The sequence below is a fragment of the Erpetoichthys calabaricus genome, chromosome 5 (assembly GCF_900747795.2).
Source record: "Erpetoichthys calabaricus chromosome 5, fErpCal1.3, whole genome shotgun sequence".
In the NCBI taxonomy this organism is placed as follows: Eukaryota; Metazoa; Chordata; class Cladistia; order Polypteriformes; family Polypteridae; genus Erpetoichthys; species Erpetoichthys calabaricus.
In genome coordinates this window covers 19,048,404-19,074,383 of record NC_041398.2, presented here as the reverse complement: position 1 = coordinate 19,074,383, position 25,980 = coordinate 19,048,404, and the positions used below count along the sequence as shown (strand labels likewise).

Below are 25,980 nucleotides of genomic sequence, written 5' to 3'. Positions count from 1 at the left end.
TCGGTTTTTGCTCAATAATCAACGAATGCACGCATTAGACTAAATTCATTTTGCGCGTGGCCTTTAGCGTCGTCTTCAACAGTAGCAACGATGCTGTGTGAAGAATGCAAACTGGCCAGAAACAGTTACATTTTTACAAAATGCATACCTGCATAAAAACGTTATGGTTTAAGCTAAAACTTTCGCCCGGGGTCCTACTTAAATATTGAAGTCGTCAGGAAAAAAAAATGAAATGTAGATGTCAGGTAATTGGAAGGAACTACTCTGGGCGTCTCTCTCCTAGGAGGATTCATGTTGCCGATGTGCTCACCTCGCTTGTGCATTTGCAGCTAAGCGACTTTGTCTTTCTTCATAGGTTTTCTTTTGCCGGCGTACTCGCCTCACTTGTGTATTAACAGCGTAGGAAAAGTAAAAGGAATACCGTAAAAGGAAGTAAAAAGAATACCATTTACCAATGTGCTTACCCCGCTTCTGTATTAGCCACTATGTGAGTGACTCTCTCTTTTTAGAGGTTTCTCTTTGCTGGCCTCACTTGTGTATCCTCGGAGGCGGAGCCCTTACCCTGACTCCGCCTCTAACTTCCGGCCCAGACAGACAGACAGACAGATGCACACACTTCCACACGTAGACGTTTATATATTTAAGATAATGTTAATGTTTAAAGAATGAATGAATGCACAGAGTAAAACACGTTTTTGATGATGCGTTTTTCATAAAATATGTACTGATGAATAAATATAACTCTTGGTATCTGTGGCTTTTCAGCATTGGTTCAGTGTTTTATTTTTATTACAATTTTAATAGAATACATACAAATGTGGTTCATTGTTGAAAGGTAAACTACATTTCTATTAAGTTTTTCTGGGGCTCTATGTTAAAAAGAGTGACAATTAAATGCATTAGTTCATTCATTATTTTCATACAAAATTCCAAGACAAAATGGTGTTTGTTGTTGATTCTGTGCCTGTAGAAGAAAACTGATGTGTGGCCAGGGTTAGACTTGGGATTCCCGGCCTAAATGAGCTTCCCAGTCCGGCGCTGCCCGAGTAATTCCTTGTGATTCCTACTTTGATGATCCAGGCTGTTCTCCTTTGATGATTAAGCCTGTATTTCTGGATGTATATTTGTCTATAATTTGTGTGTCCCAAGTAGCTACCATCTTGTTGCTCTCTATTATTAATGATAGGGTGTAGGCAGCTAATGTTACTAAAGCTATGTAGCCAGCTGGTTTGTGGCCTGGATTCTATTAAGTGTTAGAGGAGGAACAACTTCAATCTGTCTATGTTCAAGGACATGCTTTGTATTCATTATACTTTATCATACAAAGTTATTGTCTGTCTGTATACCTGCATTTTTATCACTCTTTAATTTATTTTTTTATCAGTGTGCTGCTGCTGGAGTATATGAATTTCCCCTTGGGATTAATAAAGTATCTCCTCACAGGTGGCGCAGTGGTAGTGCTGCTGCTTTGCAGTAAGGAGACTGTGGAGGATTGTGGGTTCGCTTCCTGGTTCCTCCCTTTGTGGATAGCACTTTGAGTACTGAGAAAAGTGCTATATAAATGTAATGAATTATTATTATTATATTATTCCTGTACACTTGTCTGTATTGATAAGGGCGAGGCACACTTCTTTCATTTCCAGGACTCCTTCTCTCCAGTATGAACTTGCGTGTGCTTCTGAAGACTGCTACTGTCGAAGAATTGTTTGCCACATTCGGAACAGCCAAACGGCTTCTCTCCAGTGTGGATTCTTGTGTGTCTTTGCAGACTGCAGTTATGGGAGAATCGTTTGCCACATTCAGAACAGGAATATGGCTTCTCTCCTGTATGGATTCTTGCATGGCACTGAAGAGTGCTAATGGTGGCAAACCTTTTGCCACATTCAGAACAGCCGTATGGCTTCTCTCCCGTGTGACTTCTGATGTGATTCTGGAGGCTGCTCTTAAACGGGAATCTCCTGCCGCATTCAGAACAGCAGTATGGCTTCTCTCCAGTGTGAATCCTTATGTGCAGCTGAAGAGTGCTACTGTCAGAGAATCTTTTGCCACATTCAGCACAGCCGTACGGCTTCTCTCCCGTGTGGATTCTCGTATGTCTTTGAAGCCCATTCTTGTAAGAGAACTGTTTACCACATTCAGAGCAGCAGTGGGGCTTCTCACCCGTGTGAAGTCTTTTGTGTTTGTGAAGAGCACTACTGCTGGAGTACAGTTTGCCACATTCAGAACAGACGTATTGCTTCCGCTTTGGGTGAACAGACTCATTACAGTCAGGAGTGTTTTTGAAACATTTTCTCCATTGTCTGCGGGCATACAAGGCCTCTTCATCTGTACTGTGCACTTTTTGTTGATCGGGGTTGATAGCTGCTGTCTGATCTTGTTTGGCAGCAGAAAAGGAACTAAACTCGAAAGAGACTGGAGTCAAACCTTCCGATCCTCTTGTTGAGTTCTTCTCCTCCTCCTGGTCCTGTTGCACTCTGCAGTGAAGAGAGGGCTGAGCAAGTGAAGATGATGAAAGGCCGCCACTCTCATGTAAATCTGTAAAAACAACAAAAGTATAGTTAAATCGTTCTAAACAAACAAATAAATAACTGAGTTTCAGTTCCTGCTCTGTCCACTGTGTGTATGGACCTTAAATGTTCTCCTGGTGTCTGTTCAATTTCTCTATTTTTTCCTCCCATACCCGACAGATGCGTCTGTTGTGTTAATCGCCGTCTCTAAACTGACCTGTCGTGGCTGGGTGAAGCGTGTGTGTCAGTGTGCCCTGCAGTGGACTGGCATCCATTCTCCTGTGGATATTGTCCTTACTGCTAATGCTATCTGTGACCCTATTTGAAGAAAATGATGAAAGGGATCTGACAAGTGGAGAAGATGTTGTGAGACTTTCAAGTGGATTCAAGCCCCTTCCATGTTGAGTGGTCAATACTGTTCCCTCACTCTTTGTTAATTTCACCGCTCTCACAAAGCCTTGTTTTCTCAGAGTTGCCTTCCATCTGACCAAGCTATGCCTCCTAACATTTACTAGATCAATATTATGGTATGGCACATTAATATTGCACTCCTAAATGCATCCTGAGGCACTTGGCTTCCCCAACATATTTTGATACAGATAAGCAAAATTTGGAGTTGTAGGAATCCACTTTCTGAGTAAACACCGATCTGTGGTCACAATATGACACAGTGGACGTTGTCAGTGCCATATGGGATGGACGGGCATCCCAAAATGGAGAGGGAAAACCCAAGTGGAGGCCCCAGGTGGATGGATGGGCATCCCAACCAAGAAAAAGGAAGGTTCCTTACCCAGGTGGATGGACAGGAGTCCCAGCCAGATGCGTTTTCAGTACCTTTCCTGGCATTGGATGAACTGCATATTCCCCCAATATGCCTCCCTCTGGCAGATCTCCCATTCATACTCCTGCAGGGCATCTTGGGACATGTAGTCTCAGAGAACAACCCTGTTGGGGTGTGTGGGTGGCACCAGAGAGAGCTATAAGAAAGGTGCACACGTCAAAGGGGGTTCCGCCTGACCCGGAAGTGCTGCCAGGCAGAGGTCAACTGACACCGGAAGAACTCTAAGGCTCTGAGATAAAAGGAGCTGTCCAGCCTCATCCAGGTGAGCTTGACAAAAGCTTGCCTGGAGGAGAGATGCAGGATTTATTGTGGAAGAAATGTGTTGAAGGGGAACTGAAACGTGTATTAGGTACTGGATTTAAATAAACTGCTTTTATCAAAACCTTTTTGACTGTGGAACTGCGCTTGTGTTCTGGGTTTGTGGCGCTGCAGTGCCCACAACATGATAATCCAAACCAAACTGATCCAAATGAGCACCGGAAACTTCCAGAAACCCATGGAGTTGAGCAAAATCACTGCATCTGCTCAAAGATAACAATATTGCATTTTTGTTCATGCTTAGGTCCTAAGTAAAGTACAATTTAGGAAAAAATTAAAGATGATGTGAGTTATCTGTGGTGGGTTGGCGCCCTGCCTGGGGTTTGTTTCCTGCCTTGTGCCCTGTGTTGGCTGGGATTGGCACCAGCAGACCTCCGTGACCCTGTAGTTAGGATATAGCGGGTTGGATAATGGATGGCTGGATGGGCGAGTTCTTATTTTAGCCTAATACATTTGTATCCTGCAGTGTTTCACTACAAAAACAACACCTTTAAAGTTAAATGAGCAGCTGGTTTCTGTTCACATTCAATAAAATGTGTATCCCGCTCTTACGTACACTTTCTAAAAATGCTAACACTGCCGATATTACTATTCGTAAATGTTCTCCATTTCACTTTTTAAATTTTTTTTATCACTTTACTTACTCGTTCTAAAACTCCAAGGGCTCTTCTGCTCTTCTTCTTCTTCTCTGCCATGTCCCTCGTCGGTTTTCTCTTCCATCACAGGTAACTCAGATTTCAGCGCCACAGAATTTTGCTGTTGTCCAACATTGGTGAGACAGGGCAGTAAACTGCAGTGAGAGTCTTCGCAGATATCCTGTTTGAAAAGATTCCCAGCTTCATGGTTGTCCACTGTAAGTCTAAAGTAGAAATCCTCAATTTTAACCTCAACAATCTCCTCCTTGGTCTCCTCCTCCTCCTCTTTCAAAACTGGAATTCTTCTTTCAGGATCTTCCAGATCCTCTGGCGCGCCCCATTCACAATCCTCTTCTTTAATGTGCTGCAGACTACCATCACTACCGTCCTCTTTGTCTGAGGCCATGTTGTGTGCAAAACTATTCACTGTCTTCTCCTCTTCTTCTTCTTCTTCTTCTCAGATTCCCTTCTCACATGGACAGCCATGGCCTAAAGGCCAATAGGCACCCAACTGCATGACCATATGAACCAGAGATTTCTTATGATCTGTCAAAATAAAATTGACAAAAATAACTTCAGAACGTTTCAGGTTTACCTTCCAGATTTTACTAAACACAGAAAATTACCAAATATTTTTTAAGAGATTTAAAATGCTGGGAACCCTCCATGTCAGCCTAAGAAGGTCAAAGCAGACATGAAGTCAAAACTGACTTGATAGGAAGATAAAGTCCAACTGATTGAGACAAAGCCAAGCATAGGAAAAGGGTTTGGGGGGGAAACAAAAAGTGAGGCTTTTTTTAATAACTTTGAACTATTTTATACTGGCAGCGCTGTTCTAATCAAGCCTGGCCCATATGCAAAGTTTAAAGATCCAAAGGACAGGTCTACCTAAACAAAGACCACCATTTCAAACAAACGTGCCACACCTTAACTGCAATGAAAATATCAGGAAGACACCTGGAAGAAAAATCGTTCCACACAAACACATACTGGGTCACGTTTGACAGCCATTACAAGTATTAACAATTCAGCCTACAGCCTCGGTGGGCCTGCCTGAATGGCCCTTGACCACCTGCCTACTGCTCCGCTACCCAAAGCCTCCCTTCTTTTCATTCCCTCCAGTGGACCCCATGCTCCAGCCTCCCTTTCAACTCCAAACTCAATACAATTCTGGCCTGCAGACATCTCTTAATGTCTTCCAGATGTTATATCTGGCTTAGCCCTGAAATTCCTTTCTGGTCCGGTCAGCCCTCATTTCACTCCTTCGATGCCTCCCTAAAATCCCCCCCCCCCCCCCCCCCCCCCGGGTTTTCACTTGAGAGGCTCTTAAAGGACCATCTTGCTGTCTTCATCTTCTTTCTCCTCTTCTACGTGGCCTTAATCTCTCCAATCTAATGCAGACCTACAGTCAGTCCCTTAGATTCTTAAAAGTAATTTGGTAGAACTCCTCTGTTTTCATAATGTCAACAGAAATTAGACTGCAGTCATTTGCCTATAGCATGCTGATGCTCTGTAATTTGTCCTGCGACTGTCGGGGCGTAAAATACGCTGAAGATTCTCACCTTGAAAGAAGACTCTAGGAGTCAGAGGATGGGCAGACATTGCGATAGATAGATAGATAGATAGATAGATAGATAGATAGATAGATAGATAGATAGATAGATAGATAGATAGATAGATAGATAGATAGATAGATAGATAGATAGATAGATAGATCTGTAAGGCACTATATGATAGATAGATAGATAGATAGATAGATAGATAGATAGATAGATAGATAGATAGATAGATAGATAGATAGATAGATAGATAGATAGATAGATAGATAGATATGAAATGCACTATATGATAGATAGATAGAACTGTAAGGCACTATATGATAGATATGAAAGGCACTATATGATTGATAGATAGATAGATATGAAAGGCACTATATGATAGATAGATAGATAGATAGATAGATAGATAGATAGATAGATAGATAGATAGATAGATAGATAGATAGATAGATAGATAGATAGATACTTTATTAACCCCAAAGGGAAATTCGTATACTCCAGCAGCAGCATACTGATAAAAACAATATTAAATTAAAGAGTGATAACAATGCAGGTATACAGACAGACAATAACTTTGAATAATGTTAACGTTTAAGGTGGAGTTGAAGAGTCGCATAGTTTGGGGGAGGAACGATCTCCTCAGTCTGTCAGTGGAGCAGGACGGTGACAGCAGTCTGTCGCTGAAGCTGCTCCTCTGTCTGGAGATGATCCTGTTCAGTGGATGCAGTGGATTCTCCATGATTGACAGGAGTCTGCTCAGCGCCCATCGCTCTGCCACAGATGTCAAACTGTCCAGCTCCGTGCCTACAATACATGCAATACATGACAATACATGACACCAGTTTGTCCAGGCGTGAGGCGTCCCTCTTCTTTATGCTGCTTCCCCAGCACACCACCGCGTAGAAGAGGGCGCTTGCCACAACTCTCTGATAGAATATCTGCAGCATCTTATTGCAGATGTTGAAGGACGCCAGCCTTCTAAGGAAGTATAGTCGGCTCTGTCCTCTCTTGCACAGAGCATCAGTATTGGCAGTCCAGTCCAATTTATCATCCAGCTGCACTCCCAGGTATTTATAGGTCTGCACCCTCTGCACACAGTCACCTCTGATGATCACGGGGTCCATGAGGGGTCTGGGCCTCCTAAAATCCACCACCAGCTCCTTGGTTTTGCTGGTGTTCAGGTGTAGGTGGTTTGAGTCGCACCATTTAACAAAGTCTTTGATTAAGTCCCTATCCTCCTCCTCCTGCCCACTCCTGATGCAGGCAGTGTCGTTTGCACGTGGCAGGACTCCGAGTTGTATTGGAAGTCTGATGTATATAGGCTGAACAGGACCGCAGACTCAACCCAATTAGGCCAAACTGAGCTGAGCCCCGAACAAGCCAAAAAAATCACAATTTATATAATCATTTCTTATCATCTTCACCTCACTTGCAATAACTCATTTGCTGCTTATTCGGACTCCCTACTCCAGCTGGATTCTCACAGGCCCTTTCTTGGCCACGAATATTGTTCTCAGCTTCTCTCTTAATTTCATTCTTTGCATCTCCTATTTCCTAACTGGCCTTCAAACAAACAGGTGCTCCCCCTTCTCTGACCTCGGGCAGTTTCTGTGCGTCATTCTCCCCCTTCGCGGTCTTTCTGGGTTATCAAATATTGGCGGTTTCTCTCTGAACTTAATTAAAAATGAAATATGGTATATGACTTTATTTAACTATTTATTCGAACATACCTAATTCACACTAAGTTTAATGCTTACAGAAGTTCTTACTAAGTTTATATCTGTCCATGCCAATACATTAATTTTTTATTTTCTATAGGACCCTGTAATAAGAATACAAGTTTAATGTCACTGTGCTCTGTACAGGGGTGGCACGGTGGCGCAGTGGGTAGCGCTGCTGCCTCACAGTTAGGAGACCTGGGTTCGCTTTCCGGGTCCTTCTTGCGTGGAGTATGCATGTTCTCCCCGTCTCTGCGTGGGTTTCCTCCCACAGTCCAAAGACATGCAGGTTAGGTGCATTGGCGATTCTAAATTGTCCCTGGTGAGTGTGTGTGTGCCATGTAGTGGGCTGACACCCTGCCTGGGGTGTGTTTTCTGCCTCGCAGTTAGGAGACCCGGGTCCTCTCTGCGTGGAGTTTGCATGTTTCCTGCAGGCATTGGCGAGTCTAAATTGTCCCTAGTGTGTGCTTGGAGGTGGTTGTGTGTGTGCCCTGCGGTGGGCTGGCACCCGGCCCGGGGTTTGTTTCCTGCCTTGCGCCCTGTGTTGGCTGGGATTGGCTCCAGCAGACCCCCGGTGACCCTGTAGTTAGGATATAGCGGGTTGGAGATTGGATGGATGTGCTCTATACAAATATTTTAAATCTGTTTTTCTTTTTTTTTTCTACAGTGGAGTCAAATTTAGCACACAGGGGCTCCGCATTTAGAATTGCTAGGCAAGCATTAGAAGACGAGAAAGGGACAACTACAAAAATGGGCATTGTACTATTTCTGTGTGCATGAAATTAAATCCTCTCTGTGCCTTGTTTGGAATGGCATGATTTATCTAAGTGGAGGCCTGCACATGGAGAAATCGTATAAAGCCCGGCACACCTTTGAAGCCGACGGATGGATGGGAGATAACGTCATCCGATCTGGAAAATCCTTCCAACGCAGTGATGAAAAAAAGCAGACTCTACACAAGGTCTTGTCATTGGCTTCCTCGTCTGTTATGCCGCATAAATCGTCACTAAACAAAGCAAAGTTATTTTCTCTTATGTGATTGCTTACTGCTGTATCACTATGGGAGGGGGATCGCCTTTTACTATTATATCTAGAGAAAAGCCAAGCAAAATGACACCTTTTATTGGCTAACTAAAAAGATTACAATATGCAAGCTTTCGAGGCAACTCAGGCCCCTTCTTCAGGCAAGTAATCTTGCCTGAAGAAGGGGCCTGAGTTGCCTTGAAAGCTTGCATATTGTAATCTTTTTAGTTAGCCAATAAAAGGTGTCATTTTGTTTGGCTTTTCTCTACATTCATAATGGCTAACACGGTACAACACCCTAGTACTATTATATCTATATAGTTTCAGGTTACTTAAGATGCCACAATTGCAAAAGAACTTATTCCAACCAGGGAGTAGAGGAAAACAGACCCACTTTGTATTTTTATAATCTGCATATAGAGTTACATGTCCCTGAGCCACTCACTGACTGACTGACTGACTGACAAGAAATTCTTTCTAAACATTCTGCGGAAGAAGAGCTTACACTAAAAGGACTAGCGCTATGGCCCTGAACTCCACAAAACTGCAGACGCACCAAAGAAAACAAAATCAGAGAAAACTCCCATAAGGTTTTGGAGCTGCAATTCCAGGGCCAGTCTATAGACCAGTAGGCAACGTGGCGTAGTGGGTAAGGCTCTGGACCATAGTCTACCTCAGCTTGCGAGTTCAAATCCTATCCTGAAATAGCGGATGCCCTAAACTTACATTTTTCTGAGGTGTTTACAACTGAGCAAGTGGATAACCTCCCAGAGCAGTAACAGGGACTACTAAGGAGGTGCTGAGGGATTTGGAAATTGTAGAGGGAGAAGAGCTGCTCAGATTAAATAAGCTGAAATTAAACAAATCACCAGGAGCCTCATGTATAAACGGTGCATACACACAGAAATGTTGCGTACGAATGTTTCCACGCTCAAATCGCGATGTATAAAACCTAAACTTGGCGTAAAGCCACACACATTTCCATGGTACCTCATTCCTTGGCGTACACAATTTCTCTGCTCGCTTTTGCAGACTGGCGGCACCCAGCGTCACGGTAGTGCTACTGTTCCTGTGTGGTTACCCTTTCTTTCTTAGCTCCACATTCCTGACGCGGCTTTATAAATACACTGAAATTAACTGCATATTGTTTATTAGTGTAATGCATCTGATTGTAATTAACCTGTAGCAATATAATGGTCCAGGGAATAGCCATAGTATTCCAAATACCAGAACTGCTTTAGCGTTGTAACTCTCACTGCATCTTCTTCTTTCAGCTGCTCCCATTAAGGGTTGCCACAGCAGATCATCTTTTTCCATATTACTCTCACTGCACCACTCGGAGTATTTATATCACTGTATCTGAGTGGGGAATCACAGCAGCAGCTGATCGGAAAGAGAATTATCAGTACACAGCATGAAGCAGACGCTGCCTGAGCCACGGCAAAACGCGTCAGAGACTTCCCTGTACGGACTTCGCAGTTTAGAAAAAGTTTCATCGCAAGAACTCTAAACGCACTAAATCAGTCCATCAAGTGCTCCTTGCAGAACTGTTTGTACTTATAAGTACAATTATCTCACTGTAAACTTACACTACAGTTATAATATTGCACAACCTGCGCTACTTTATAAAGCGTGTATTTACATATGATGATGGTATTCATTTTTAAGATGAAATGCAGCAAAATATGTTGCTTATAGTATACAGATAAAACTTTAACTTCATTTAAATAATCTTTATTGTTAATAATTAAACATGTGAGGACACGGTGCTGCAGCGCTAGCTAGTTCACGGGTTGTTCCTGCATTGCGTTGTATTATTGCTGGTGCTGACGCGACACTGGAAAGATAGACGGATAGAATAATTAAACATGTACTACAAAGATATTTCAATGTTGCTTAAAAGTTTTGAAGAATCAAGCTTACAGATGGCTTAACGTCTATTACAGAGCTGATTGTGTGGCGATTGGGTATTTGGAGAAAGAAAAGTAAGGACAGGAATTGGAGGTTAGTACATTTGAAAGAGACAGTACTGCTGTGATAAATTATTTCATCGAAGGTCGCACATGGCGCCGCAAGCCTCTTGCGTGAGACATGAACAAGCACTGCGCCACCGTGTTCCCATGTTTAATAACATGCTTTCATTCCTATCATCATGAAAAAGATATCATGTATACATCTCAGTATTTTAATTATGCAGAGAGCTGTAATATCGCGAATGTAATGGATTATGTGTCCTGTCGGAGAAAGAGAAAGAACGGAAGCAGGTAGTGATTCACACACATAGAGCACATAGAAGATCAAACACAGAACAAAGCATTTAACGTGCTACTTTAGTTATGATGGGATTTGAGAAACTAGTAAAATAAACAATTTTAAGATGAAGTTTATGATGTTCTACTTTAATGACAAAATAAACTACGTGATTAAAGTGGAAATTTCGAGATTAAAGTTGACATTTCGTGCTTTTTTCCCACCGTGTGCCTATTTGTTTTGTCTGTACCCTAATAAGCTTTCATATGACACTCAGACGGTGGGCTACGACTCGCCTTTTCACGGCGACTTTAATATCTGACAATTTCTTTTTTATTTCGGGCACTGTGCGACTTTGTGAACTTGAGCTTTCGAGTTTCTCTGATGCTATGTCACTCGATCAACTTCCTTTTGTTGATTATACCACTGTTTAAACCAACAAATAGTACGTTTTTCCTTTGCTTCCACTTGGTATTCGCTGAAATTCTTATACAGGGTGTCCCACTCGGGAGTACAACTTTAACACCAGAATTACCAGAGTCTACGAAAAAACTCGTAGATCCGGCCCACCTTAAAACCGTTCTCACCTCTCTTTTGTCTTCTAAATGTGCCGATTAAGAGGAGCAGCGAGCAGCCGGCTATTCCATCCCCCACCGTCGCAGAACGTTCACTAAGTTTTCCCAGCTCATGGCTTGTTTGATTATCTGGGAGTGACTGAACTGCTGGAGTTTTAGAATAGAAATAATAGATCGCTATTTGGAATACATGCATTTCATGCGTGTTCCGTTTCTACAGTAATCTGTGTAAACACATTGCTAAAACAGAAACTTTTTCATATTTTAGTAATAAATGTTACAAAATGTAGAATGTGTAAAGCCCGAGTTCCTAAGATCAAATAAACACTTCCACAAAAGCTTCACACACCGTATGACAGTTTCCGTGGCGTAGCGCGCTAAGATTTGCTTCTCAGACCGAGTAGCTTTTCTCTGCCTCACAAACATGAGTTCAATTCCCCGCTGGGGATAAAGTGTTACTTCTTTTTTTTGTTTTTAACCTCAAACGGACATAAACTTTGTAAATTGGTATGCACTGTCAGTTAATGAGATCGTTATATTTTCATGTGGGATGCTCCTTTTAAAATATTTTTTTAACAATTGAGACTGCAATTAACATGAACAACTGTCCTTATAACTTATTTTTTTCAAGATCCATAACACACAGACAGACAGAGCACTGCGTAATACAGAGACAGACAGGCAGAGATATACAAACAAACAGGGAAGGCACATGTACTGACAGAAAAAAAAATCAACATGTGCGTTGTTTCTGCAGCACTGAATGAGCTCACGCGCTCTAACATCACAAACCCGATCTGACTCTCTAAGTAACAGCGCAAGTACAGACGCAAACCAAGTGTGATCAAGAGTCCTGATTCGATCCCCACTCCCTCCTATATTTGCCGTTTTCAGTAGTAAGCTGCTCTTTTTGTTAATATTATACAGTACACACATGCACTTGATTTGTGTCTGTACTTGTGCTGTTACTTAGAGAGTCAGATCGGGGGGAGGGGTGATGTTAGACCAGGTGAGTTTATTCAGTGCTGCAGAAACAACGCACATGTTGATTTTTTTTTCTTTCAGTACATGTGCCTTCCCTGTTTGTTTGTATATCTCTGCCTGTCTGTCTCTGTATTACGCAGTGCTCTGTCTGTCTGTGTGTTATGGATCTTGAAAAAAATAAGTTATAAGGACGGTTTGCTGACTTGGAGCACCACTGCCTTACTGTGCCACAGAGACGCGAGTTCGATTCCCAGCTTTGAAGAAAGTGTTTTTTTTTTTCCTCAAACGGACATTGAATTTATAAATTGGTATGCACTGTAAATCGTTAACTTTAAAATGTCAATCGTGGTTATTTCTGTTGATTAATTCATGCTTTTTTACTTAGAGTCAGAACAGGAGCTTTTTCAGCTTATTCAGCTTCTGATCTGACTCAAACAGCGCCAGTATAACTTCACACCCAACCTGACGCTGTTCGTTTTCAAATAATATTGCATTACTTCGACGATGTTTTCTGATTGGTACTATTCGCGTCATAAAATGATTTCTTCAAAACGTCACATATATTTGTCTCTTTTTTTAAAATGTGCGTTGTAGCACTCAGCAACTGGCCACCTGCATGTTCTTGCGCACACTAAACAAGACAGCGCTATATGCAATCATCAGATTCAAATGTTAACAGTTATATAGCACAGAATGGAAATCAGCAGTTCGTAGCATTCCACCACGCAAGCTGTCATATCAACCGCCTACTGTAACTTGCTTTCTTTTTTCTTCGGTTATAGTCTTGAATAAAAGTGCACTTGTTTTGTTATACTTTTACATCAACATATGTTCCTGTGTTTGAGCTACATGGGCATACTCAAAAAATACACGTATAATGCCACAAAAAGTGCATGCAGACACTTCAGTTCGCAAGCATTGGTACGACAATGCAGTCACAAGTACACTGCAGAGCTTTAGCGCGTCTTTATGTGAAAACAGCAGTGTCAGATGGGGAGTGTCTGATGATTGCATATAGCGCTGAAGTTACTGCTCTTTACTATGCTTTCCTCTGCATGTCCTGGAGTACAAAAGAAACAGCATACAGCAACACGTGGGGACTGGCAATACTGGGGAAAAAAAACACGCGGTCGTATGTATCGTGATACACTGCAGAACTATAGCGCGTCTTTATGTGAAAACAGCAGTGTCAGGTGGGGGGCAGTAGGGATGGATCCTGAACGCCACTGAGACAATGAAAAGTGAATTTTAAAAAAATAAAGCTAACCTTTACAAATATCATAAATTACACCAGCTGTTACAGACTGAAATCAAATGTATCTTTTTATTCTAAAATAGTGAAAATAAGAACACTTCTCAAATGGGAGTTGTGCAGGATCGAACTCATGACCTTCTGATTCCCAGTCAGTGACTGATACTGTTACGCCACAGAAGCAGTGATAGTTAAGTCATGTCAATGTCTCACACTAAGGCGGGTTTTTTTGGCGGTGGTTATTTTTTGTACCTTTTGTGAAAGTGTTTCTTTGATATTTGGACTTCAGGCTTCATACATTATATAGTTTATGCCTACATTTTGTCAATTGCTACTAGAATATATAACACGTTTCTGTTTTAACAATGTGGTTACACAGATTACTGTAGAAATGCAACACATATGAAATGCGTGTGTTTCAAATAATCTATTATTTCTACTCTAAAACTCCACTTCACTCCCAGATAATCAATCAAGGCAAGAGCTGGGAAAAGCTCGTTTACGTTCTAAGTCGTTGGGGGGGATGGAATAGCCGGCTGCTGGCAGCTTGTCTTTATCAGTACATTTAGATGACAAAAGACGCTGGCGGAGAGGTGAGAACGGTTTTAAGAAGCGATTTAAGGTGGGCCGGATCTACGAGTTTTTTCATAGGCTCTGGTAATTCTAGTGTTAAAAATGTGAATTACTCTGCAACGCGTGCATGTATCATCATGCAACAATATTCCTTATTTAATGAAGAATTGATTCTGTGTCATAAAGAGGCGGGCACTATAGCGGGCGCCGCTACGGCGGCCCCGGACGTGGCAGCGGCCGGGCTGTACCAGCCAGGCGCAGACGGCCGTCTAGCCCCAGACACCAACCCTGCAGAGTGGCAAAAGCAAGCATGCAGTATACCGTACCACAAAGAGTGTTCATTTTGAAGACCTACTGGGTCACCGGGTCAGCAAAACAGTGTCACAGGGAATATTTGAAGAAATTTGGAGGGAGAAACCCGCCTACCTTCAAAACCATCACAAAATTGGCCAAAAAGTTGGAGGCGATGGGAAGCCTGGTTGAATAGCATTCTGGAGGACGGCCTCAATTATCGGATGACATTATCAGCACCTTTTGTAATGTGGACTTGTTTTCCACTAAATACAGGTATGTTCAGTTCTTACAGCTCGCCTTTACGTTCAAGCGTAACGCGAGTAATTCACATTTTTAAAGCTGTACTCCTGAGTGGGACACCCTGTATTTTCCCCCGTGCTTTTCCCATTGTCTTTTCACAGAAGGCTATTTATATCGATTTGCATATTCAAAGAGGCGTAATTCTGGGAGGAGTTGGGGCGGGACAGAAGGTGCGTGCACGTGCATTACTTTTCACGCTGATCAGGATTTATGTAGTGGAAGAACGTGGAAGTTTGCGTGCGCACAGATTCCTGCATCTGGATTTTTCTGTGCGTACGCACATTCCCGCTTTTGTGCTTACGCCATGTTATAGTGTGAGTTCTACGCACGGCGTTATACATGAGGCCCCAGGACCAGATCATATTTACCCTCAAGTTCTTAAGGAGACTAGCGAGTACAGATAGAAACCCTTGACACATATTTTTAGGAAGTCGCTGTGCACTGGAGAGATTCAGAAGGACTGGAAAATGGCAAATATCATCCTGTTATATAAAAAGATTGACAGGGCAGATCCAAGCAACTATAGGCCAGCAAGCTTAATGTACATCACTGGAAAATTAAAGGAAGGAATTATTAAGGATACTGTAAGATTGAGCAACACATGGCAAGGTCTGGAGTTTACTGAACAGTCAGCATGGGCTCAGAAGAGGGAGGTCGTGTTTCACTAACATGCTGGAATTCTATGAGGAGGCAACAAAAGGATACCATCAAAGTGGAGCAGATGAGATTATTTATCTGGACTTTCAGAAAGCATTTGATGAGGTGCCACATGAGAGGGTGGGCATCAAACTAAAAGAAGTGGCAGTTCAGGGCGTGGTGTGTAGGTGGGTACAGAATTCACTCAGTCACAGGAAGCAGAAGGTGATGAATGTGTAAGGAACCAAATCTGAACTGGCTGATGTTAAGAGTGGTGACCAGCAGGGGCTAGGGCCTCTGCTATTTTTAATATATAGAAATGATTTAGATAGAAATATAAGTAACAAGCTGGTGAAGTTTGCAGATGATAGCAAGATAGGTGGATTAGCAGATGATTTGGAATCCATTATGTCATTACAGATGGACTTGGATAGCATACTGGCTTGGGCAGATTTGTGGCAGATGAAATTTAATGAAATGTAAAGAATTACACATAGAAAGGAGAAATGTGAGGTGTGAATACACAATGGGCAGTCTGAAAATCGAGAGTCCACCTTATGAGAAGGATTTAGGAGTCATAGTGGACTCTAAGCTATCAACTGCCAGACAGTGTTGTTCAGAAGCCATTAAGAAGGCTAACAGAATGTCAGGTTATATAGCGCCTTGATTTGTGGAGTACAAGTCACAGGAGGATCTGCTCAAGCTTTATAACACACTGGTGAGGCCTCATCTGGAGTCCTGGGTGCAAAAAGGACATAGCAGCACTAGAAAAGGTCCAGAGAAGAGCGACTAGGCTGATTCAGGGCTACAGGGGATGAGTTATGAGGAAAGATTAAAAGAGCTGTGTCTTAAGGAGATTAAGAGGAGACCTGACTGAAGTGTTTAAAATTATGAAGGGAATTAGTCCAGTGGATCGAGACGGTGACTTTAAAATGAGTTCATCAAGATCATGGGGACACAGCTGGATGGAATACAGGAAGGTAGTGGACAATTTTGTTGACTGGTGTGGTCCTGAATCAACCACAGATCAACACCAGTAAAACTAAAGAACTGGTAGTTCATTTAAGAAGATCGTGATCTCCAGCCACTCCCCTGTCTATTAAGGGTATGGAGGTGGAGATAGTTGAGGAGTACAAGTATCTAGGGGTGCATATGAGCAATAAGCTAGACTGGTCCAGGGCCATTGTGATGGATGGCAGGCATTTCAGCATGGCCTGGACGTCCCTCATCAGAGGAAAAGAAAAAAAGCAGCACGTTCAGGACACTACATCCCACGGGACGCTAGATGGCAGCTCCCCTGGACAGAAATGGTTCCTCGGATTCCTGCAGGGCAGCATGGGACATGGAGTCCATTTCTTCAGCCCTGTTAGGTGCCGTGGGTGCCGCCAGGGGGAGCTCACCAAGAACTTGGGGACTATTACGGTTACGTCAACCCGGAAGTACTTTGGGGTCACGTGGACGGAAGTCCGCAGTACTTCCGGGATACCTAAAGAAGGCATTTAGATAGATAGATAGATAGATAGATAGATAGATAGATAGATAGATAGATAGATAGATAGATAGATAGATAGATAGATAGATAGATAGATAGATAGATAGATAGATAGATAGATAGATAGATAGATAGATAGATAGATAGATAGATAGATAGATAGATAGATAGATAGATAGATAGATAGCATCCGGAAAGTATTCACAGCGCATCACTTTCTCCACATTTTGTTATGTTACAGCCTTATTCCCAAATGGATAAAATTCATTTTTTTCCTCAGAATTCTGCACACAACACCCCATAATGACAACGTGAAAAATATTTACTTGAGATTTTTGAAAATTTATTAAAAATAAAAAAATGTAGAAAGCACATCTCCATAAGTATTCACAGCCTTTGCCGTGAAGCTCGAAATTGAGCTCAGGTGCCTCCTGTTTCCCCTGATCATCCTTGAGATGTTTCTGCAGCTTCATTGGAGTCCACCTGTGGTAAATTCAGTTGACTGGACATGATTTGGAAAGGCACACACCTGTCTATAGAAGGTCCCACAGTTGACAGTTCATGTCAGAGCACAAACCAAGCATGAAGTCAAAGGAATTGTCTGTAGACCTCCGAGACATGATTGTCTCGAGGCACAAATCTGGGGAAGGTTACAGAAAAATGTCTGCTGGTTTGAAGGTCCCAATGAGCACAGTGGCCTCCAACATCCGTAAGTGGAAGAAGTTCGAAACCACCAGGACTCTTCCTAGAGCTGGCCAGCCATCTAAACTGAGTGATCGGGGGAGAAGGGCCTTAGTCAGGGAGGTGACCAAGAACCTGATGGTCACTCTGTCAGAGCTCCAGAGGTCCTCTGTGGAGAGAGGAGAACCTTCCAGAAGGACAACCATCTCTGCAGCAATCCACCCATCAGGCCTATATGGTAGAGTGGCCAGACGGAAGCCACTCCTTAGTAAAAGGCACATGGCAGCCCGCCTGGAGTTTGCCAAAAGGTACCTGAAGGACTCTCAGACCATGAGAAAGAAAATTCTCTGGTCTGATGAGACAAAGATTGAACTCTTTGGTGTGAATGCCAGGCGTCACATTTGGAGGAAACCAGGCACCACTCATCACCAGGCCAATACCATCCCTACAGTGAAGCATGGTGGTGGCAGCATCATGCTGTGGGGATGTTTTTCAGTGGCAGGGACTGGGAGACTAGTCAGGATAAAGGGAAAGATGACTGCAGCAATGTACAGAGACATCCTGGATGAAAACCTGCTCCAGAGCGCTCTTAACCTCAGACTGGGGCGACGGTTCATCTTTCAGCAGGACAACGACCCTAAGCACACAGCCAAGATATCAAAGGAGTGGCTTCAGGACAACTCAGTGAATGTCCTTGAGTGGCCCAGTCAGAGCCCAGACTTGAATCTGATTGAACATCTCTGGAGAGATCTTAAAATGGCTGTGCACCGACGCTTCCCATCCAACCTGATGGAGCTTGAGAGGTGCTGCACAGAGGAATGGGCGAAACTGGCCAAGGATAGGTGTGCCAAGCTTGTGGCATCATATTCAACAAGACTTGAGGCTGGAATTGCTGCCAAAGGGGCATCGACAAAGTATTGAGCAAAGGCTGTGAATACTTATGGACATGGGATTTCTCAGTTGTTTCATTTTTAATAAATTTGCAAAAACCTCAAGTAAACTTTTTTCACGTTGTCATTATGGGGTGTTGTGTGTAGAATTCTGAAGAAAAAAATGAATTTAATCCATTTTGGAATAAGGCTGTAACATAACACAATGTGGAAAAAGTGATGTGCTGTGAATACTTTCTGGATGCACTGTAAGCCAGAAATGAGGTATCCATAGTGGGAGCTGACATTCCATCAAACAAAGGAGAAGCTTCAGAGCCAGCAGCAGGGGTTCCTATAAAAAGCAGAAGCCCTGCAAAGTCGCTCACTTTTCCAGCTTAGTGTGGCTTAAAATATTAAACTATTAGAGAATAAAATGAGCAGGAATCCATTAGGTCAGCACTGCATAGCACTACGATATCCTTACTTTATAAACACTGGGCTGAAATCCCCAACTCGTGGTTACGATGGGAGAATCTCCATGTCTGTCAGACACTAAAGCCAAGCCTGGCATTGTAATTTGATATTCATGAATGCCAGTGCAAGTTTACATAAATGATAACTGGGCAACTACCAAATCAACAGAACACTGTTTACAATTTCTGTTCCTATTAGTATTTATGTATTTTATATTCTATTAAAGACAAAGGCAAGATATTGTCCACTTGAATGAGGGGGGTACTTTTCATGAAAAAAAGCTGGTGGAAGGAATTTCAATTTTTGACATTGCATCAAATAGATATTGAATATTGTAAAATCTCAGTGGTGTCAATATCAGATACAAACATTCAGGTATTGTGAGATCCTCAGTCTCCTGCAAAGCTTACAAAACATTTTCAAACCAACTCAACACACAGGGGCTGAAGAAAAAGCAGGAAACAGCCCTCAGGTGGGCACCAGTTCATCACAGAGCCCACTGATGCACATCAGACCAACACACTCAACTGTGTACAAAGGGAGAACATCGAGACTTTAAAACGGGTGTTGGATTTGAACTCAGGATGCCAAATACATCAGGCAGCAGTGCGTACCACCATACTGCCCTGCCCACCCCAATCCTTCCATTTTTAATTGCCTAGGTCCTTTTAGAATATTTATTAAAGAATAAAACAAAATGAAGCCTGCTCTGGGTCATCAGTATATACAAGACAGACAGAAAGATGTGAAGGGCACTATATGATAGATAGATAGATAGATAGATAGATAGATAGATAGATAGATAGATAGATAGATAGATAGATAGATAGATAGATAGATAGATAGATAGATAGATAGATAGATAGATAGATAGATAGATAGATAGATAGATAGATAGATTATAGGGCCTTTTACATCCATCTCTCTATCATATAGTGCCTTTTACATCCATCCATCCATCTTATAGTGCCTTTTACATCCATCCATCCATCGTATAGTGCCTTTTACATCCATCTATCTATCATATAGTGCCTTTTATATCCATCCATCTATCTTATAGTGCCTTTTACATCCATCCATCTATCTATCATATAGTGCCCTTTACATCCATCTATCTATCTTATAGTGCCTTTTACATCCATCCATCCATCTTATAGTGCCTTATCCCTCCATCCATCCATCTATCATATAGTGCCTTTTACATCCATCCATCTATCTATCATATAGTGCCTTTTACATCCATCCATCCATCTTATAGTGCCTTTTACATCCATCTACCTATCTTATAGTGCCTTTTACATCCATCCATCCATCTTATAGTGCCTTTTACATCCATCCATCTATCTATCAAATAGTGCCTTTTACATCCATCCATCTATCATATAGTGCCTTTTACATCCATCCACCCATCTTATAGTGCCTTTTACATCCATCCATCTATCTATCATATAGTGCCTTTTACATCCATCCATCTATCATATAGTGCCTTTTACATCCATCCATCTATCTATCATATAGTGCCTTTTACATCCATCCATCCATCTTATAGTGCCTTTTACATCCATCTATCTATCTTATAGTGCCTTTTACATCCATCCATCCATCTTATAGTGCCTTTTACATCCATCCATCTATCTATCATATAGTGCCTTTTACATCCATCCATCTATCATATAGTGCCTTTTACATCCATCCATCCATCTTATAGTGCCTTTTACATCCATCCATCTATCTATCATATAGTGCCTTTTACATCCATCCATCTATCATATAGTGCCTTTTATATCCATCCATCTATCTTATAGTAGCCTTTTACATCCATCCATCCATCTTATAGTGCCTTATCCATCCATCCATCTATCATATATTGCCTTTTACATCCATCCGTCTTATAGTGCCTTTTACATCCATCCCATCTATCTATCATATAGTGCCTTTTACATCCATCCATCCATCTTATAGTGCCTTTTACATCCATCTATCTATCTTATAGTGCCTTTTACATCCATCCATCTATCATATAGTGCCTTTTACATCCATCCATCCATCCATCTTATAGTGCCTTTTACATCCATCCATCTATCTTCATATAGTGCCTTTTACATCCATCCATCCATCTTATAGTGCCTTTTACATCCATCTATCTATCTTATAGTGCCTTTTACATCCATCCATCTATCATATAGTGCCTTTTACATCCATCCATCTATCTATCATATAGTGCCTTTTACATCCATCCATCCATCTTACAGTGCCTTTTACATCCATCTATCCATCATATAGTGCCTTTTACATCCATCCATCCATCTTACAGTGCCTTTTACATCCATCCATCCATCTATCTATCATATAGTGCCCTTTACATCCATCTATCTATCTTATAGTGCCTTTTACATCCATCCATCTATCTATCATATAGTGCCTATTACATCCATCCATCCATCTTATAGTGCCTTTTACATCCATCCATCTATCTATCTTATAGTGCCTTTTACATCCATCCATCCATCTATATATCATATAGTGCCCTTTACATCCATCTATCTATCTTATAGTGCCTTTTACATCCATCCATCTATCTATCTTATAGTGCCTTTTACATCCATCCATCCATCTATATATCATATAGTGCCCTTTACATCCATCTATCTATCATATAGTGCCCTTTACATCCATCTATCTATCTTATAGTGCCTTTTACATCCATCCATCCATCTTATAGTGTCTTTTACATCCATCCATCTATCATATAGTGCCCTTTCCATCCATCTATCTATCTTATAGTGCCTTTTACATCCATCCATCTATCTATCATATAGTGCCCTTTACATCCATCTATCTATCTTATAGTGCCTTTTACATCCATCCATCTATCTATCATATAGTGCCTTTTACATCCATCATCTATCATATAGTGCCTTTTACATCCATCATCTATCTATCATATAGTGCCCTTTACATCCATCTATCTATCTTATAGTGCCTTTTACATCCATCCATCTATCTATCATATAGTGCCTTTTACATCCATCCATCCATCTTATAGTGCCCTTTACATCCATCCATCTATCTTATAGTGCCCTTTTACATCCATCCATCCATCTATATATCATATAGTGCCCTTTACATCCATCTATCTATCTTATAGTGCCTTTTACATCCATCCATCTATCTATCTTATAGTGCCTTTTACATCCATCCATCTATCTATCTTATAGTGCCTTTTACATCCATCCATCCATCTATATATCATATAGTGCCCTTTACATCCATCTATCTATCATATAGTGCCCTTTACATCCATCTATCTATCTTATAGTGCCTTTTACATCCATCCATCCATCTTATAGTGTCTTTTACATCCATCCATCTATCATATAGTGCCCTTTACATCCATCTATCTATCTTATAGTGCCTTTTACATCCATCCATCTATCTATCATATAGTGCCCTTTACATCCATCTATCTATCTTATAGTGCCTTTTACATCCATCCATCCATCCATCTTATAGTGCCTTTTACATCCATCCATCTATCTATCATATAGTGCCTTTTACATTCATCCATCCATCTTATAGTGCCTTTTACATCCATCCATCTATCTATCATATAGTGCCTTTTACATCCATCCATCCATCTTATAGTGCCTTTTACATCCATCCATCTATCTATCATATAGTGCCTTTTACATCCATCCATCCATCTTATAGTGCCCTTTACATCCATCCATCTATCATATAGTGCCTTTTACATCCATCCATCTATCTATCATATAGTGCCCTTTACATCCATCTATCTATCTTATAGTGCCTTTTACATCCATCCATCCATCTTATAGTGCCTTTTCCATCCATCCATCTATCATATAGTGCCTTTTAAATCCATCTATCTATCTTATAGTGCCCTTTACATCCATCCATCTATCTATCTAACAAACAGACAGGTAGGCAGGGAGACAGATAATTTGAAAGGCACTATATAACAGACAGTTTGCAGTAACACATGTGGCAGTCCCACAGGTTTATCCTCCACACACTTCGTTGTCCTCTCATCTTCAGGGGGCTCATTTCTAACTCTGCACTGGTCACCTGTGGTCGCAGGTTTTTCATTTCCCTTTTTCCTCCGGCATCCCAAACACATGCGTGTCCAGTTCACTGGCTCCCCTAAACTGACTGGTGACGGACTGGTGCCTTCCCTCCAGGGTTGGTTTTTGCCATGCTGCCCGATGTCCATTGTTACCCTGAACTGAATTATTTGGCTCTCACCACGGAGGGCGTTCATCATCTGCTACAGAAGAGTGGCTGACCAGTCTGTGTTAATACCCACCATGTTAACTGACCTCTTCAATGTAATTTCTGCCACTTTTTGTCTTGCCTTGAATGTTTTACTTAAGCCTTCCGGGTGTCCGTGTGAATCGACGACTCTTTTGGAGTTTTTTTTTCACTCCGTATATAAAGCGACCTTGGGTTTGTGAAAGGCGCTCAATAAATGTTTTTTAATAATAATAATTATTATTAGATGAGTGTGACCTGCGATGGTCTGGCACTCTAGAAGGCACGCACGCGATTTTCTCCGGAACTCTATTTATATTACAAAAAAAAAGTTCTCGAAGTTCTCGTGGGGTTTCCGATTTGGAGTCCCAGATTTTCGTGAATCCCTACGTCCACTAAACTCGGGCTGAATGACAATCAGAAGACGGGACAAGCGAGCGGCTCACACAGCGGTCTGGGGTCCTGGGCCGGCGTGAACGGTAGAATGAAACGGGCTGCTGCTGACCACTAAACGGATGGACTTCAGCAGGCTACCGCGGCTCTCCTTTTCTCCTCGAATTCGTTTTCTCTATTCCATCTTATCTCGCTCTTTCCACATTCGTTGCTCTAACCATGCTTTGCCTTTCCGTTTCCCCGATATCTATGAGCACGTCCTGTCTTCTTCTCTCTCGCTCCCGGTGTTCTCGCCTTAAACGATTCTTCCGTTACTCACCGACGCCAGTCCGCCTCATTTTCCTCGTCTCTCTCACTTTATTTCTTTCCTCTTTTTCTGCCCCCGTTTGTCTCTGAAAGTGCAGACCCGCTCCTCGTATGTCAGCCCGATCCGTCAGCCGGAGAAATCGAACGAAGCGAAACAAGAAGCGTCATCAACGGGCGACTCGACGGAGAGAAGGCGTAGCTGAGCGGATCTGCTGATAAACACTGCCATCTACTGGACGAATGGAGGATCATTTATCAGGTTGTCGGCTCTCCGTTCTTCAGACTAGACCAGTTTCTATCGAACACCGTAATCAATGTAATAATTAGGACGGACATGCTGGCCAGCACTGATTCCAGCCTTACGCGTGATTCTGTCAGGATGGGCTCTGGTCTGATGTGATCCTCAACTGGATTAAACGGGTTCGAGTAGGACGATGATGATTATGATGAGCTTAATGGTGAACTTCTGCCTGACCGTCAGCACTTGAATTACATTAGGCGGGTTTGACGACGACAGGTTCAAGATATATATTTGTACTAAAGAACAAAACATATAAAGACGTGTTTAAAAAGTCCGTTAAGCAAATATGCGTTTCAAAATAATAAAATGGAGACCTTCGACATATAAAAAAATCTAAAGAGCAATAAACGATAAGCACCTCAACCCGATCTCTGTTTGGTGCGCCGAGTCTTTGCTTTTCAAAGCACATCAGTCCTCCCAGCTCTACTGTCTGTCCTACAGATGGCCCTTTGTCACAAGCCTCTTGTTCCCAGTTCATCTGCCCTCTTTGACTGCTGCCTTGCTTTCTTCTGTCCCTCAAAGTTAATCTCAGATTACCTCCATGATGTTCTGATCAGAGCACTGTATTTTTTGGATAGTTCTTGTCGGCCATGCGTTTGGGTCATGAAACTAGGACCTTTCAGATGTCCCACCTGTGACACCCCACTTTCCCGACATACCTTCCAATAGTTCGACTTGAGGTATGAAGTAATCATACTGAGGAAAAATCAGAGTGAGTGAGCGAGGCACAGACAGGATTTTTACAAAAATGGACAGTTCTTATATATATATCCATCCATTATCCAACCCACTATATCCTAACTACAGGGTCACGGGGATGTTCTGGAGCCAATCCAAGCAAACCCCGGGCAGGGCGCCAGCCCACCGCAGCGCACACACACAGACCCCCACACACCAAGCACACACTAGGGACAATTTAGAACCGCCAATGCACCTTTGGACTGTGGGAGGAAACCGGAGTACCCAGAGGAAACCCACGCAGACACGGGGAGAACATGCAAACTCCACACAGGGAGGACCCGGGAAGTGAACCCAGGTCTCCTAACTGCGAGGCAGCAGTGCTACCCACTGTGCTATATATATATATAAATAAATAAAAAAGATATAAGAGAAGGTCTGTGATGCGGTTTGCATATTTGCAGCTGGAGATCCACAAAGGGAGAAAATGAATCACGTATCATAAAGTAGTTTTTATTCCCGAGTTTTCAGCCCCCCTTTGATTCTTGTAAGTCTAATCATTATCCTCTGATGAAGGTCCCTGGTAGGGGCTGAAAGCTCAGGAATAAAAACTACTTTATGATACGTGATTCATTTTCTCCCTTTATGGATCTCCAGCGCAAATATATATATATTATATATATATATATATATATATATATATATATATATATATATATATATATATATTCATGGCATTCGTAGTCTGAATCACAATCTGATTGTATGGGTGGTTACGAGGTTCAATTCCCCGAGAGGGGGGTGCAGTGAGTGTGTACGCCTGATGAGCCCAGAATTAGGGCAAAACACGTGCCGCGTACTCTTTGCATTATTTGACAGTAAAACTACTTCAACCATATATACAGTAATATATATATATATATATATATACATTAATATATATATATATATATATATTTTTATATATATATATATATATATATATATATATATACATACATATATACAGTATATAGATATAGAGTGGACACTTGGGGGCGCTGTTGCAC

General features: G+C 41.9%; 1 protein-coding gene across 1 annotated transcript in view; it reads right to left on the bottom strand.

Moving 5' to 3' along the window:
- Positions 1-830: 830 nt before the first annotated feature.
- LOC114642487 (zinc finger protein 665-like) overlaps positions 831-25,980 on the bottom strand; it is a 47,736-nt gene continuing 22,586 nt past the window's right edge. The window contains exons 3-5 of the mRNA XM_051927761.1: positions 24,913-24,949; positions 4,311-4,754; positions 831-2,535 (exon numbers count right to left, since the gene is read on the bottom strand). Of these exons, the coding sequence (XP_051783721.1) occupies positions 1,634-2,535; positions 4,311-4,754; positions 24,913-24,949 (1,383 nt within the window). The 3' untranslated portion in view covers positions 831-1,633. The remainder of the gene's footprint in view (positions 2,536-4,310; positions 4,755-24,912; positions 24,950-25,980) is intronic.